We start from the raw sequence: 18367 nt of genomic DNA on the forward strand, positions 1-18367 counted from the left end.
ATAATAGGAGTTGTATTTTTCTGACAGGGTTCCTAGCAGCAGGCTGAAGATAAAGACTGCTACTCTCTGTTAAAGCAGCAATCTCTCTGCAGCGGTCTGACACAACCACTGCTGAGTTAGAGCTACTCTGCAATCAGCCGCGCTCATGCTCCCTGCTGACTGCAAAGCTGCACTTCTGACTAAACAGAAGATCAGTTCTACAAAATTTTCTATGGTGATTATCCAAATCTTTGCTCCTCAACTGGTATAACAAAATAGCATTATACCTAAGATATTGCTTGATATTTATTGTTTACTTGTATTCTCTCCTTGTCCATGCAGATATATCAGGTTGTAAGCCAATGGTGGAACTACCAGGGTCGCATATGCAACTGGTCCCTGGCATTTCGCCACCATGGGGGGGGGGAGGAGACCTGGGAGCAGAGGGAGATGCTGCAGGCACCACAGAGCTGCCGACCACCCCTTCCACCCCCAGTGCATGGTGAATTGCTGGCTGGAGGGGCAGAGGGAGATGCCAAGATTTGCATAGCTGCTGATAATTATGTGCAGCAAAGGTGAGTGGCCATGGGGTGACCAAGGTACCAAAAGTACACTGCTGTGAGTGGTGGGAGGGTTAAAGAGAAATGTTATGGGCTGAAGGTGTGCTGGGGGGGGGGGGGGGGGGACTGGAAGTGCAGAGATGTGCAAGTGGGTACAGAGATGTGTTAGAGGGGGGGGTGGTGCAAAGATGTGCCTTTAAGAGGTTTCTGATGCCAGGAGCCAGAGGTGGGGATTTTGGTCATGTGACCACCATGATTGGCTGTCACATCGGTCACATAATCAGAAAGCTCCGGATCGCAAGTAGTAACTTACCACTGGTAACTGTGCTGGGAGCGTGCAGGGTGCATGCTCTCGCCAAAGCTTTGTTGCTATTGGTACACATATATGCAGCCTCACGGCATTAAGGCCCACCCGCTGAGAGGCTGCATATATGCGTATGGCTGGCGCAAAGGTGTTGCCTGCCTGAAAGTACACATAACAAAAAAAAGGTGTCCCGGAAAATATTTTGGAAAGGTTGGCAACTATGCAGGAAGGGGGCCCGCTGCAGAACACATAAAATGGTCCTGCTGTGGGACCATAATTAAGGGAATCAGTGGAAAAGGCACCGGGACCAGTGGCAAGGGTATTGTATTAAGAGAGGTATGGAATCCAGAGAGAGAGATCATTTTGCCCCTGTACAAATAATTAGTAAGACCTCATCTGAAATATCCAGTTCAGTTTTGGGCACCAGTTCTCAAAAAGGATATCGGGGAACTGGAGAAAGTGCAGAGAAGGGCAACCAAATTGATAAGAGGCATGGAGGAGCTCAGCTATGAGGAAAGATTAGAGGAACTGAATTTATTCACTCTTGAGAAGAGGAGATTAAGGGGGGATATGATCAACATGTACAAATACATAACGGGTATATATAGTGAACTTGGTGTTGAGTTATTCACTTTAAATTCATCACAGAGGACAAGGGGGCACTCTTTACGTCTGGAGAAAAGGAGATTTAATCTCCAAATACAGAAAGGTTTCTTCACAGTAAGAGCTGTGAAAATGTGGAATAGACTCCTTCAAAAGCTGATTCTGGCCAGCTCAGTAAATTGCTTTAAAAAAAAAAACTAGATTATTTCCTAAAGGTACATAATATAACTGGATAGGTAAAGTTGATCCAGGGAATATGCGATTGCCTCTTGGGGGATCAGAAAGGAATTTTTCCCCTGCTGGAGCAAATTGTTTCTAAAAAAGTCTAAAAAAGAAAACAAATGCAGCCATCACATCGAAGGATTGGAATGCTACAAAATAATACAGCTTTGTTTTTGGGTTTATTGCCACTTTAATCATCAAAAACAGAGATGAAATATATTTTAACCTATCAGAGGATTTGTATTTCTGAGACTAAAGCCCCGTACACACAGGCCAAATGTCAGGAGACAACTGGCCAACATTCGGCCCATGTGTATGTTGGTATGTCCGACAGAAGCCGGCGGTTCAGATGTGCATGCTGGAAAACCATCAGCCGTCAGACTCCCAATTAGCGCTTTCAGGTGATGGCAGAGGGCGCTGAGCGGAGTGTTCTGGCAGGAGGCCACCCCCCTGTCAGAACAGCTCAGCGGGGGGGAGATTGCTGTACTAAACTCACATAGTTAGTACAACGGCTCCTACCGGATCAGTTTTTTTTCATGCAACCCGCTTTACACAGCTCTGCTACATAGCACAACCCTGTCTGGCAGAACAGGAGACCTGATCTTAATCTACTGGAGTTCAGTAACACCTACGGGTCCTGTTACTCCACTAGCCTGTGAGTGGCTGGTGAAAGGAGTAGCAGCAGACTTATAAGCTTTTACTCTGCCCACTCCTCCTATCTGCGTGTTCCTTGTAAGCACATGAGAACGGCAGTACAACCAATTGGCTCCTTGTGCTGCTTCTCCCTCCTGTAGTCTGAGTTCTACTGCACAGGTCTGATAACAAGTCAAATTCCGGTACTTATAAAAATGTATATTTATGATGCATTAAGGGAGTACAGAGCTATAGTATTGTGTGTTTTTTATATGTGCCTACAGTTCAGCTTTAAATGCAAAATATTCAGGTTTGGCTACAGGGTACCTGTAAACTGGTGTTATAGATACCATTTATGGTGAACCTTTTCCAAAACCGTGCAGCACACATGACTAGATGAGGTTACTGACACCAGGGGAAGTCAATTACAAGGGCATGCCTCATTTTCAGGCTCTAAAGTCAGCAGAAAAAAAAAACAGCAATCTGGGAACATTAATTACTGCAGCGAACCTCTGGGTAAGTGTATAAATCCACCTGCTGAGGCTCTATGTCAGCAGAAGAATAATTACCCGAGACCCCACAATTACTGAACTCTGTTATTCTTTTAAACTGTTCCCGTTATGGTAATTATCTTTTTTCAATATTAATGCCTTGACTCATCTGCATTCATTCTGAAGGAGAAGAGCGGGGATCTTTGGTGTGTTTGCCTTCATTTCACACCAGCTGTTGTGATTGTATTCTGCATTAAAAGGAAACTTTGCCATTTCTACTATTTTGTTCTTTTAATCGGTGTAAACTAAAGTTTTTAAATGTAGTTTTTATTCATATGGCTCTCGTATCTCTTCCTTTATCTCTTCCTACCTAGTTACTAACCACAATCCACCGCTCTACCCAAAATCCCTTTCTTCACTCTTCCTATCATAGTTGGAACCCATGATGTGCCCAATGATGAAACAACTCCATCTGTTTTTTTTTTAATACTATATATTAAAGTTGTGTTAAACCCAAAAGCAAACATTTATTAAATTGTAGCTTACCAATTCTTAGATGTGATGGCTGCATTTGTTTTTTTTTAGGCTTTTGTTTTATTTTCACCTGGTGGTCTGGTCAGTAAGTCTGTTGTTTTTCAAAAGAATAAGCTCTCATGCAAATGTAGCAGTTTAGAGTGTTGGGACAAACCATTTACCACTGGCAGGGGTGCTTATAATGAGCAGCTTTTATTTATTCATGTAAAATACTTTATCCCAAAAGTCATAGAAAAAAAAAAAAAAAACTTTCTGTAACTGCTTGTATAACTGCAGTTTGGCTTTGTTAGTTTATCTAAATCTGCTAGTACATCTAACACTCCCCTCCCCCCAGACTGACAATGCTAATGTCCAAAGATGCCCCTGTGCTCCTTCACCCAGAATGGGGGCACTCTATTGCCTAGCTAGATCATGGGTAAAAACAAGAGGGAAAAAAACTATAAGGAAAAAAACCCTGCATTATATTTCATTTTTGTTTTGCGTTTAATACCGCTTTGATTTATATTTCTAGATTGCTATTCTTCCTGGAAACTCAAAGTGCTTTATCTGCTGCTGAGACAAATGGTGAGGCTCAGTAGAATATCATACTAGGGCTAATTTTAGACAGCAGCAAAAAAACCTACAAGCATGTCTTTTTGAGTGTGTGAGCAAATCCATACAAGCACAGGGAGATGGAGAACATGCAAAATCCATGAAAATTACACCCTGACCGAGACAGAAGTGATAATAAATCACTGCACTGCCTTTTTAACCCTTCTATTACGTCCAGAACCCAACTGTTTCCAACACATTAAAATTACATTTGGCAACATTTCAGAGCCTCACAGGACTCCTTTATTGGCTTACTCAGGGCCGGTGCTAGACTATTTTGCGCCCCAGGCAAGACCGGCTACTTGCACCCCCAAAAAAATAAAGGCTGCAAATGCAGCATATGCAGGGATGCTTTCTCACCTTGCCAACATTAGTTCCATGTGGAGATTGACTGGGGTGCAGGGAGGAAGTGATGTTGCGCGCAAGATGGCTTGCATAGACACCCTTTCTTCACAAATTGACTGAAGCTTGCCGGAGACGGCTGCATCTCCAGCTAACAACATCCAATCCTGCAGCAGTAAGCGGAACATCTGCAGTGTGTGGGGGACAGGGAAGCCATCAGAAATTTTGGGGCCCCATGCACAGCTTTAGGCCTGCATCCCCCCCCCCCCCCCGGGCCTAATACCCTTACATCAGAGTTTACCCCTTTTATTTGGGTCCCCAAAGTTCACGCCCTTACATCAGGATCCCCAGAGTCCCCCTATCCTTTCATCAGTGTCCCCAGAGTCACCCCACCCTTACGTCAGGGTCCCAAGTGTCCCCTCTCCTTAAATCAGGGTCCCCAGATTTCCCACCTTAGATCAGGGTCTTCAGAGTTCCCCCTCCTTAAATCAGGGTCCCCAGAGTTTGCCCTTACATTAGAAACCCCACTTTCATTAGGATCCCTAAAGTCTCCCCTTACATTAGGATTCCAAAGCCCCCCTTACATCAGGGTCCCCCAGAGCCCCATTCCTTACATTAGGGTCCCCAGAGTCCCCCCTTATATCAGGGTCCCCAGAGTCTCCCCTTCTTAAATCAGGGACCCCAGAGTTTCACCTTTAATCAGAGTCCCCCTTTCATTAGGATCCCCAAAGTCACCCAGCTTACTTCAGGGTCCCCAGAGCCCCCCTTAGATCAGGGTCCCCAGAGACCCCTTACATCAGGGTCACTAAAGTTCTCTTACATCAGGGTCCCTCAAGTTCTCTTACATCAGGGTTCCCAAAACCCCCTTACATCATTGTCCCTAGAGCCCATTCCTTTTCAATAGGGTCCCCAAAGTTAGAAGGGAAGAGAAGAGTGGGGTAAAGAGAGTGGAGAGGTTTAGGCTCCATTCACATGTAGACGTTGCTATATTACAGGCATTTTTCAGGCGTTTTTGCAGAGTTTTGCAGCATTTTTATACGGGCATTTTAAAGCTTAAAAGGTCACCAATGTAAAAGCAGTAAAACGCGTGTAACCTGTCAAGAAAGAAGCTCAAGTACTTTTTTTAGCGACGGGCATTTTGCTTTAGGTGACAGAACACTCAGATGTGAACAGGGACCATTGAAATTAATGGGATTTGTCTTGTTGGGCGTTTTTAAAGCTAAAGCTTAGAGCATACAAACACCCAAAATCGCCTAGTTGTGAACGGAGCCTTAAAAGAATAGTTGGGGTAGTGGAAGAGGAGGAGGGAGTATAGTGAAGACCCCAGCTTACATTAGAATCTGTTCCTTCTAATTGCAGCAGTCGGCTTCAAGACAGGTGGAAGCTGGAAGGTTGGGCACTGGGACAGCATAGGTTTGGAGGAGGAACTTACTCCTCCTCTGAATGTCTGGGGGAAGGGGCAAGCATGTGATTGGTTGCTAGGATGGTCCTAGTAACCAAACCCTAGCACTGAGAACAGCGGGTGGCGGTGGTCCTGTCAGCCGCTGTACATTCAGGGACAGCTCTGATTGTTGAGAAGCCTGCGCTGTTGCTGAATGGCGTGGCTGTGGCAGCAGGGATGCTAACTGGGTATTTGGACGCTCTGGGGGGATTTGGACCCAGCAACAACTGGCCGTGGCTTCGCCCTTATGTCCCTCCTCATGTAAACCTGATGAAGGGGTCCTGGGAGGCTCTAAAACATCATGATTTACGATGTGATTGATTTGCTGTTCTTCACTATGAAGATCCAAGGTGTGGTGGTGGCATATTTCAAAAGGATCTCTGGTAGCTTTACCTAAAAACAGGCATGAAGGCAAAGGACTAGTCACCAATAATGCCTGTGGTCTCCCTGCAGCTAATCTTTCCCCACTACTGACTTAGCATACCCTGTTCAGCACACTGTCTCTGCACGGAAGCAGTCATCTTGGTAGAGGCTGGGCTTTTTCCCTTATGTCAGAGGCTCCAGCTAAATCTAATTCTAAATCCCCTGAAAGGAGCAGTCACAGGCAGCAATGCCTTAGGTCTCACACTGCTACATACTGTATCTATAAAGGCCTAAGCTCTCCAACATACCAGGAAGTGCACTGCTATTTTTGCAATAGATATTCCAGACAAGGGGTCAATTTTACAGGGTACTGCTTAGGCACAGTTATGACTTTTAGATTTTCCTTTAACCTAGAACAGTGGTCTAAAAAACTGAGGCCCGTGGGCCAGATGGGGCCCTTTGCTTGCTTCAACCCAGCCCTTGGGGCACTATTTTCATCCACTGATACCAACCGGACACAATTCCCTCACTGACACTTAAGGGTCAGAATTCCTCCCAATGAGATCAACTCCGGGGTACAATTCCTCCTAATGACACCAAAGATGGGGCACAATTACTCCAAATGACACTAAAGATAGGGCACAATTCCTCCCAATGACACCAACAATGGGGCACAATTCTTCCTAATGACACCAAAAATGGGGCGTAGTTCCTCTCAATGACACCAATGATGGGACAGAATTCCTCCCACTGACACCAACGATGGGATGCTATTCCTCCCACTGACACCAAAGATGGGGCATTGTTTATTTCCACAGGACCTTTTCTACTCCCAATGGCCACAGTCCGGCCCCCCTTAAAATAGTTCTTCTGCCTTACCCACAGTGCCCACAGCTTAGAAGTCTTCTTTTTACATTAAAATACTGTCACTATATAACTTTTTGGCTGATCTGTATACCACGGTCAAATGATAAACTGCAGGGTCTGCCTGAGTGCTGAGTGTTCAGGTAGGAGATTTCCACTATAGCCTGTGTCCTCATGCTGTTATAGGAGGCGGATCATACATCAATCAAGATGTGACATCTCACCCACTGTGTTCTTTTTTAGTTACTGAGCATGGAGGAGGAGGGAGGGACTGGGCTGTCATTTAGGATCTGTATACACGCCCACATGTATGATGTCAATATCATGTAACCTGGCTAGCTCTGATCAACAAGGAAATGTTCTCTCCAGAAATAGAGACCAAACTGAGCATGTGCAGCAGTACTACACTCACTGTGTCATATCTGGCCTTGTCAAGAGAGACCCTGCAGGAGGGGGAGGATCTGTCAATACAGGATCAAAGAGCCTTTTTACACAATGCAGAGGATTAACCCAGGATGAACTTACAGGATAGGATGTCTCCAATTTACAAGCCAACCTCAATGCACTGTCTAATTGGGCGACATTGTGGCAGATGAGGTTTAATGCTGATAAATGTAAAGTTATGCACTTGGGGGCTAAGAATATGCATGCATCATACATACTAGGGGGAGAACAACTGGGGGAATCAATGGTGGAGAAGGATCTGGGGGTTTTGGTAGATCATAAGCTCAATAATAGCATGCAATGCAAAGCTGCGGTTTCCAAAGCGAGCAAAGTCCTTTCTTGTATTAAGAGAGGTATGGACTCCAGAGAGAGATATATCATTTTGTCCCTGTACAAATCATTAGTAAGACCTCATCTGGAATATGCAGTTCAGTTTTAGGCACCAATTCTCAAAAAGGATATCGGGGAACTGGAGAAAGTGCAGAGAAGGGCAACCAAACTGGTAAGAGGCATGGAGGAGCTCAGCTATGAGGAAACATTACAGGAACTGAATTTATTCACTCTTGAGAAGAGGAGATTAAGGGGGGATATGATCACCATGTATAAATACTGTATATAAGGGGTTCATATAGTGAACTTGGTGTTGAGTTATTCACTTTACGGTCAACACTGAGGGCAAGGAGGTACTCTTTAAGCCTAGTGGTTCTGGCCAGCTCAGTGGATTGCTTTAAGAAAGGCCTGGATTCATTCCTAAATGTACATAATATAACTGGGTACTAAAAAAATCTGATTGCCTCTCTGGGATCGGGAAGGAATTTTTTCCCCTGCTGTAGCAAATTGGATCCTGCTTTTCTGTTTTTTTCACCTACAGGATTGGGTATATGGGATTGTATGATATTTTTAATTTTATTTATTTATTGTATGGTTGAACTAGATGGACTTGTGTCTTTTTTCAACCTGACTAACTATGTAACTATGTAACCCCTTAAGTTCCACAGTGAGTATAACAAACATGCTATTCTGCACATACAGGCATATTTTACTGTTGTAGGTTTAGTAACACTTTAAGTCTGAAGGACAGTAAACTGGCCCTTTGTTTAGAAAGTATGGAGACCCCTGTCCTAGAAAATAGTTACCTAATGGGTGTACCTGCCACTGTAAGTTACTATGATCTTTTACATTCCTTTGCATAATAGCCCAACCCTTCTTTTTATGCCCCGTACACATGGTCAGACTTTGTTCGGACATTCCGACAACAAAATCCTAGGATTTTTTCCGACGGATGTTGGCTCAAACTTGTCTTGCATACACACGGTCACACAAAGTTGTCGGAAAATCCGATCGTTCTGAACGCGGTGACGTAAAACAGGTACGCCGGGACTATAAACGGGGCAGTGGCCAATAGCTTTCATCTCTTTATTTATTCTGAGCATGCGTGGCACTTTGTCCGTCGGATTTGTGTACACACGATCGGAATTTCCGACAACGGATTTTGTCGGAAAATTTTATATCCTGCTCTCAAACTTTGTGTGTCGGAAAATCCGATGGAAAATGTGTGATGGAGCCTACACACGGTCGGAATTTCCGACAACAAGGTCCTATCACACATTTTCCGTCGGAAAATCCGACCGTGTGTACGGGGCATTCGAGTAACAATTCTTGTAACTTGTTTTCTCTAATCTTTTGATGCTGCTAACCTACTCTATTAATTAATAAAAAAATTAACTTCAATTTTGTTGGGAAAAAAACAATCCCCTTGTGGTGAACTATACATACATGTGGAATTAATTTTGGTTGAATTTTTTTTTGCTGGTTAATAACCATCTCTGTTTTGGAAGAAATTGTTTGCTTCATAGTGCCCTTGTACAAACTGATATTTAAAGAAGAGTATGCCTTCATTAAAATGACCTGAGCAATCTCAGGATTGTAAAGAGAAAGGCTGCATTGTCTGCTTCCCTTAGATGAACCTTACAAAATACAGTATCTAACCACATATTAAACTGCTCTTGCAGGGGATACCTGACATTTGACTGATGCACTTCTTCCAGTGACCTCCACTGTGCCGACACACTTCTCCACTCACTCCCAATATAACAGCCTATCACAGAACACAAACTGCTGCTCTATGTATTCTGTGCTATACGTTACACTCTTCAGACTGATAAACCCCGTACACTGCTTTGTACAATCATAATAACAGATAATTGTTTTCGGAAGTCAACATTTCATCTCTTACGAACAGGCACACTTTAGCTAGTTTTCGTTTGTTCTTGCGTTTACTGCTGGTTGTAGGTTAAGGACTTACTTAGACAGCTCAGCAATCTCTGTAAGATGAACCTGCTTTCTGTCAGCCATCTCAGAAGGAAATATGGTTTCCATGAGGTTCATCAGAAGAGCAGTGACAGCATAACCACCCACTCTCAAGTACTACAACAGAAGAACAAAGTGTCAGTGCAGTAGGCAATGCAGTCAGGACAAAAACAATATTTATGGGAACAAAAGTGGGTATTACCTCTCGTAAGCTCTGCTTGCACAATGGGCAGTAGGGCTGGTGGTCCAGGCAGCGTAACAGGCACTCCTTGCAGAAGGTGTGGCCACAAGGTGTGGTGACTGGCTCCAAAAACATCCTGCCATTATAGAAGCAAAATTACCTTCTCTAAAAAAAAAAATTACTAAAATCATATAGACCAAAACCCAATCAAAGAAAGTAATATCTACTGTCCATCTTTGTCAGGAAATTTAACAAATGAAAGTCACATCCACAGCATCTTAGAATGTGGTCAGAAGCTCAAAAACAACATGGTTAGCTCTCAATTAATTCATAGCCACCTAGGAAGGTGAATAATGGAACTCTGTCAGATGTCAAAACGAATGCTTCTCGTAAAGCTGGGGCACTTAAGTGGATGCATCCCACCCCTCCATCTATACGTACATAGCTTTGGTTAATCCGGTATTGCCTTATCAAAAATGTATTTTTGAACACAGAGGTTGCCCGGCTAAGTAGAAAAAGGTTTGGGATGCATGGTGTTCTTCAGATCTCACTCTAACCAACGCTTGAGACTATCATTGGGGGTATTAAGTAGCAGTAATCAATAATTGTGTTTTTCTGTTATTAACCATGTATATCAGGAATGGTTTGAAAGGGAATGCTGTTTTATCATTGTAATTATGCAAAATATTCCTGCACTGTAAATGTACCTCATTGTTCTATGTGCTCATGTTGAGCGCATTGATTATTATCACTGTTTTATACCTTTTCGATAAAAAGAGTTTAACAAAAAAACAAATGCTTGTTTCCAAAACTGTAATAAAAACATAAAAGACAGTTTGCACACATTTAAAAATATATTGGGCTGGTTGATCGCAACTAAAGAAATGGATGACTGGAACTAAATTTGACAGACTATGGAATCATGCTTGAGTAATGTCAATGCCTAAAGCCAGCCATAGACAAGACAGTTCAAATCTCGGATGGTTCAGCAGGGACCGGCCAAGATTTAAACCATGTACGGACAGGCTTATTGTACCTAAGTTGATAGATCGATCAACTTGGGTACAACGAGCCTGTCAGATTTTTCATGCAATTATTGCCAGCAGATATAGCCGCTAGCAATAATCACTTTGTGTTCTCCCGGCTAGAATGGCTCCCCCCGCTAGGAGAACACAATAGCTCCACAGGAGGGATTCCCCCATGAACACAGTCATTCAGATTTTACATGTGGTTATTGCTAGCAGCTGTTAAAGCCACTAGCAGTAATCACTGCATTCTCCGAGCGGTGGAATTCATAGTTGCAGGAAAGAAAATCGGATCAGCTATGGCCAGCCTAAGAGACAAGCTAAGTCCTACGATTTGGGACTGCAAAGTCCCATGACAAGTCATTCCCCATGATTTCCAATGACAACTATTCATATTAGTACGGCTTCAAAGTAGTCCCTGCGCTACTTTGGTCCGACTTTGATGCGAGTTACACAGGCATTCCCTGAAATCGCAACAAAAATAGTGGTGAAATCGGGGCAAGATCGCGCGACTTTGAAGTCGCGGTAGTGTGAAGGGGGACTAAGTCCCAAACCATGTGTCTAAATTTACAATGAAGGTTTTTCCCACATGCTATCGGGGATGCAACAAACCTGATACCTTCTACTTGGTGGACTTGCCCTGTGGTTCACACATTTTGGTTTAGTACCTATATTATACATACAATACTACCATGCCCCCTGCAACAGGATCCATGTGAAATCTTACCCAATTTTCAATGTAGGCTTTATTCCTTTTTTTTAACTGCAACAAAACAAACGATAGCCAAAGCCTATAGTAATCTCTATCTTGCAATTTTCCAGAAATAGTGGTGAGAGACTCTTGGGCTCTACTGAATTATAAAAAATACTGTGACACTGACAGACCAGATGTCGGAGTATAATCATTTTGATGGGCTACCAATTGAATTTTACGCCCAGTTTTCGAAAACCCTTATCCCTAGACTACTCATATTATACCAAGAGATATTTAAGGCCAATACCCTCCCCAAGTCCATGCGCGAAGCCATCATAGTCCTGATCCCTAAACCAGGCAAGGACCCTCACCTACCCGAGTTGTATAGGCCTATTTCACTTTTACAAACGGATATCAAAATACTAGCCAAAATAAGGTTAATCTTTCCCTAGTGCATCCCGACCAAACAAGCTTCATGCCAGCAAAAAACACAGCCTTTAATACTAGATGTCTCTTCATGAACGTTTAGGCTTCTCACCATCACATAGGTTCTAGAGTAATTGTCGCAGCCAAAGTCTTTGACTCGGATGAGTGGCAATACCTTTGGCAGTGTTTATGCTGTTTTGGGTTTGGCCTCAATTTTGTCAAGTGGCTCACTATTCTATATAATGCTCCACAGGCTAGGGTGGTGGCCAATGGTTGGACCTCGGCCGCCTTTCCACTCTCACGGTAGGGTTGCCCCATCTCACCGATATTATACGCACTGGCGGTGGAACCCCTGGAGATAGCACTCAGACAGCACCCGAATATTCACGGGCTAGTATCTGGCCCAGTGGAGGAAAGGGTTGGGCAATACGCAGACAACATGCTACTCTATCTTTCGGACTCAGGCCCCTCCCTCCAGACGGCCCTACAAATCATTGAGAACTTTGGTAAGTTCTCAGGACTTAAAATGAATCGGGACAAGTCCCAGATCCTCCCCATTGATGTATTTCCCCCCGTCAAGAGACCAAGCCGACCTACCCTTAGTAAGAGTAAATACCCTTAAACACTTGGGAATGATGGTTTCCAGAACACTGGCTGACTTAATTCCACTAAACGGAGACCCATTAATCCCGCTCATTAAGTCCAAAATTCAAACATGGGCAAGATTACCGGTGGGGGTGATGGGGCGCATAGGCCTAATTAAGATGATACTCCTACCCAAAATCCTATATGTGTTATGGCATTCTCCAATATACATCCCTCTTAAATACTTTAAAATCATGGATACACTTCTGCAATCCTTCGCATGGGGACCAGGTAGGCACAAACTTTCATGGAAGACTCTACAGTGTCCAACGACATTGGGGGACCTTGTAGTACCAGATTTTGGGACTTATTACTTGGCAGCATAGCTCTCCCACCTATATCACATAGACAAGTCAGATAAATATAGATACTTGGCCCTGGTATGCAACTCGGCGGACTCACAACTTCCACACCCATTTTGTGATGTACTGACAGGGCTGAAGGGCTCGATGGTCTATCTAAATCGCTCTGGACTCTCATTTCAGCACAAAAGGATTTGAGACCTGGTGACCTCCAAGATGGAATGCCCTGTATTTCATGACAACACCCCATTGTGGTATAATAAAATCCTCCCGGAGCTCCTCCAGGTACCTGACCTCACCATATGGATAGCTCAGGGTATTTATCTGCTGTCCCGTGTTCTCCATAATGGAGAAATTAAAACATTTGATCAGTTGAAAGCAGAATTCAACCTCCCAAATTACATGCTTTTTCGCTTCTTTCAGGTGCATCATGCACTTCGCACTCAGTTTATGGATACATATCCTACTTTATCCTCCATAGACGTACTGGAGGTAAAATATCGGGAAGAACCACGCCAACTCATATCTCTCCTTTACAATATGCTCACCACGCCACCTGCAACAAAACTAACATACTCTATTAAGCAGAAGTGGGTAGACACTGTGGGATAACTGGAGGATAAGGACTGGGGTGAAGTGTTGGAGACCCCTAAATTGGTATCCCCCAAACTGTCCGACAGACTCACGCAAACTTATATCACACATAGGGCATACATGACTCCACAACGCCTAGCTAAGTTTTGCCCCTCCCGCAGCGCTATGTGCCCCAGGTGCCTGGTCTCAGATGGCTCCTTTGATCACATCATTTGGCGGTGCCCTCGGAATCAGGGATACGGGTCACAGGTTGTCCAGTTTCTACATGACCAAATGGACTCACCTGTGTCCCTGGATCCTAGACAGTGCCTGTTGGGCTTATTTTATGAGGATGGAATAGATAAATTTACACTTCAGTTTTTGCATGAAACACTATTCACAGCAAGAAAGTTAATAGCCCGAAACTGGATCCAGATGGCTGCCCCTACGTTAACTGCCTGGCTTGCCGAAATCAACACCTTACCCCACAAAAAGGTGATATACACAAATAGAGGGTGCCCAACCAAGTACAATAAAATCTGGGATAGATGGTTACAATCCTCTTCAACTTGTACCACAGACATGCTAGCACAATTTAACCCCTCTCTTCTAAATTGCAGATGGGTTCATGTAAATAATAAATGGTTATCGGCTTATAGGGGAAAAAAATAGACACCAATATTACCTGTTATATTTATGCTGTTTGTTTTTTTATATGCAGTTTGTTGAGATGTAAGATTCTTTACATTGTGAACAACACACTGTACAGTTACTCTGTATGACTAGTCTGTACAAACAAAAAACTCGATAAACTTTTCATTTAAAAAAAAAAAAATGCAGGGGACCAGAATGCGGGAACTGGTGGGAAACAGTACTTCTTTGCGGGGGGGGGTTAAGGGAAATACTGCCAAAAAATATATTTTCACTGATTATATATTATATTTTAATATCAGATTTTGACATTTCCAACACAGTGGCAGCACAACTTGTGATAGTTCATGTGGGAAATGGCTTGGAGGATATCAGCAGATAACCAGAATCACAAAATGATGTAATTTTGGAAAAATGCAGAAAAGAGACTTTCTTTATTACTCTATAAACGCAGTCATGCACATCTTGGTCTTATATTTATAGAGGGTTTTCATCAGAGGTGACAGACAGCTCTCTGGTGAAGTAGTGGGGCCCTTCAGCAGGTGTCGGTATGTATGAGAAATAACAGCGATTTGTTCTATTCTACAAGGACGCAGTCTCTGCAGTTTTGGCCGTCTGCGTGGATTCCGGCTGTGTTTTTTGCAACAAAGAGACTCCTTCCTGCTTCTGGTTTCCAGGGAAACGTTCCAACCTCTCCAAATCCCACTAAACGTGTCTCTAAATAGACTGAAGGACTGTCACGCGTTTCTGTGCAGACTGCAGTCACTGCAAAGTACTGCAAGCAAGAAAAAGGGAACTAAAGCTAAACTAACTTCAGTCTCAAGGACCTGGGAACACGAGGGTACAATGAGATGCAGCTGAAAAAAAACGTACAAAGGAACTGTCTTTTCAGTAAAGTTATTTCTAAAGTAATGTAGATGCTCTCATCATTTAGCCAAACCTTCATTTGTATACAGCTACATAATATAAGGAGAACAACAACACTATGCAAATCCCCTGCCCTTTCCTGGTCTTGGAATACTAGGAGACATCTTCATAATAGAGACACCCGTGAAATGCAGCAGAGATCACTCTGGGTCAGGGACAGGTGAGTATAAAGCTGGCGGGGGGGGGGGGGGGGGGGGGGGCTGGATATAAAAAAATGATCCCCGCTGAATCATCTGGGGTTGATTTACTAAAAGCAAATAGACTGTTCACTTTGCAAGGGAAGTTGCACTTTGCAAAGGAATTTCCCCCAGAGCTTAAAGCAGATCTTCACTGCATCTAAACCACAAACCAAAAACACTATTTAATTAATTTTTAATATTCAAAACAAACTCCCACATCCATTCATATCTCTATGCTTTATTTTGTTGAGAAATCACTTTGAAAAACAACCTCCTAGCATTTCTGGCCGTGCATTGAGGATGGAGTGTCTTTTCAGCCGGCCATACATGGATTGAAATTCGGCCTGTTCAGCAGAGACTGGCTGAATTTTGATCTATGTATGGGCAGGCTGATTCTACCGAAGTTGATCCATCGATCGACTCGGGTACAACCAGCCTTTCTGATTTTTCTACATGTAATTACTGCCAGTGGCTATAGTTGCTAGCAGTATTTAATGTATTCTGCCGGCAGGAGAGGCTCCTCACTGGCAGAATACATCAGCACTTCAGGAGGGATTCCCCCATCAACACTGTCTGTATTAATGGAAGAATCAATGGAGGAATTTTCTTTCCTGCAACCCGTGGTGGAAGAAAAGAAAATCAGTTTATCTATGGCTTGCTTTATGGACACTCTCCTCACTGTGCCTCATGTGTATACAAATTATCAATATATAAGCAATGAGGCTATATCTGTATTTGCAAATGTATGCAACAAAAATCTTTCTTTTTAACGTAAATTTTCAAATAATTTAAATAGGTGGTTTCTGTTGACTGATTGCTGGGGGATTTTAGTACTGTTCTAGTAATAAAAATCTGACAGGGATTCTACTTTCCTACTCTACCAAAAAAGGTGTTACTTTCTCTGTCTTTGCCTCTTTTGGGGAGATCTCCTATAATCTTCTGTCCAGGTAACAGAAGAACAGGAAGTGAAGGGAAATCTCCCCAGTGGAGACAGCAAAGAGAAAAAAAATCAGAGGTTCTAACCCTTTCCCATTTTACTTAAAGCAGATATGCCTTGGGTTGGTGTGTTTTCTTTTATATTTAATTAAATTTGTGTTTACAAAGTTGGTTTTTCCTATTTTCTTTTCTTTAGACAAATCATATATTTATAAACGTAAGAATTACAACAGATTCCATTTGACTAGATAATTTTTTAACTCAGCAGAATCGGCTCATTATTGCCTGGGACATGACAGACCCGATATTTGCTCTTTTAATCTTTTTGAAACCTGGAGTGCTTATTTGGAGAGAAGCCCAGATCATCTGCTTGGTAATTGACAATAACAACCTTCATTTCTCTCTAAATAAGGCATCCCTTTGCTTTGCTACTTGTGTTACAGAATTAATTAGATTTTGCTATGATCTGCAGTGTAAAGCTGTCTATAGATATTACAGGATGCAAGTTTACTAGGAAACACTGAAAGCTGCTTTGTATGCCCAATGCACACACAGGTTTTTAGGTTCGCCCCCTCTCTCCTGCCACCCCCCTCTAGCACCGATAGATAGATTCATGCATTGCATGAATCTATCTATGGCCGCCGCTGCCACCCCCTATTCAGGTGCCCGACCCTTTTCGGGTGCAGGGCACCTGAATTACAGTGGCACGGGGGTGGTTTTGAAGCACCTGATTAGAGCCATAGGCTCTAATAGGCGTAAAAAAAAGGTGACCTGCGAACACCATGCTGGACTGGTCACTCAGCAGTGTTAGAAAAGCGAATGAATATTCGATGGGCACATGTGGATGCATTTGATGGGCACAGTGGCTACATATGATGGGCACAAATGGCTGCAGATAATGGGCACACATGGCTACATATGATGGGCACAATGGCTGCATATGATGGGCACAGTGGCTGCATATGATGGGCACAATGGCTGCATATGATGGGCACAGTGGATGCGTTGGACGGGCACAATGGCTGCATATGATGGGCACAAGTGGCTGCATTTGACGGGCACAAGTGGCTGCATATGATGGGCACAGTAGCTGCATATGATGGGCACAAGTGGCTGCATTTGACGGGCACAAGTGGCTGCATTTGATGGGCACAAGTGGCAGCCACCGCAGGGTACAACCCTATGGCCCCATTCACGCTGGCACTAAAGGAGGCCCTTGTCGGCAGGATCCACTCCTTCCTCAATCATCGATTTTAGGGCCCAGTATTTTGGGATGCCATTTTTACTGAATCTTATGTGCATTGCCACATGTTCCTGGTGACACTGGTGATCAGGACAGTCATAAAAAATCTTTCTAACGGGAACACAGCAATAAAAATCTGACAGTGATGCTAAACCAGGCCATACATGGAGCAAATTTCTTTCCTGCAACCATGCTCGATTCCTCCATTAATATAGACAGTGTTGATGCGGGAATCCCTCCTGCCAGGCTGTTGTCTTCTCCCGACGGGTGATGGTGGGGAAAGCCATCCCAGCAGGGAGAAGACAGTGATTATCGCTAGTGGCTATAGCAGCTGCCTGCGATAATCATATACTAATGTGGCAGGCTGGTTGTACCCAAGTTGATCGACTGACCAACTTGGTATATTCAGCCTGCCCATTATTGGTTCAAATCTCCTCCAGTTCCTGCTAAACCAGCCGAGTTTCGAACAGTGTATGGCCGGCCTAACCACTCACCACTCTATCCAAATCTAAAAGGTGGTGCACCATTCTGAGTTCCAATGGGGGTCACCGCACTCTACACCTTGTGTTTTGTTAGATGAAGCCAAATGAGCTTATCCATCACAACTTACCTAATACAAAGGGAACATTCCACATCAGAAAGACTCAGCAGGTCTTTTAGGGATGGATAGGGGCAGATTTTCTGAGTACCATCTTCTTTCTGATCTGAAAAAGAAATTGGAAGTCTTAGATTCACATAAATGATTCTCAAAATTACTTTCAGCACATATATACCACAGCACAATTGATTGGCTTCTAGTACTGCCCCTCTTTCTTTCAGTCTAAGTGCTGCTGTGCAGGGAATTAAAAGAGGATGTATAACTGCATTAATTAGCATTTTTAAATTATGCACCAATTGGGTTTTT

General features: G+C 43.4%; 1 protein-coding gene across 3 annotated transcripts in view; it reads right to left on the reverse strand.

Annotated features, from left to right (window-relative positions):
* Nucleotides 1–18367, reverse strand: part of LOC141132572 (LON peptidase N-terminal domain and RING finger protein 1-like) — a 124912-nt gene that overhangs the window by 25403 nt on the left and 81142 nt on the right. For all 3 annotated transcript variants that reach the window (XM_073621144.1, XM_073621142.1, XM_073621143.1), the window contains exons 6-8: nt 18074–18167; nt 9884–9998; nt 9677–9798 (exon numbers count right to left, since the gene is read on the reverse strand). In XM_073621144.1, coding sequence (XP_073477245.1) covers nt 9677–9798; nt 9884–9998; nt 18074–18167 — 331 coding nt within the window. The remainder of the gene's footprint in view (nt 1–9676; nt 9799–9883; nt 9999–18073; nt 18168–18367) is intronic.

This window comes from Aquarana catesbeiana, linkage group LG03, assembly GCF_042186555.1.
Source record: "Aquarana catesbeiana isolate 2022-GZ linkage group LG03, ASM4218655v1, whole genome shotgun sequence".
Lineage (NCBI taxonomy): Eukaryota > Metazoa > Chordata > Amphibia > Anura > Ranidae > Aquarana > Aquarana catesbeiana.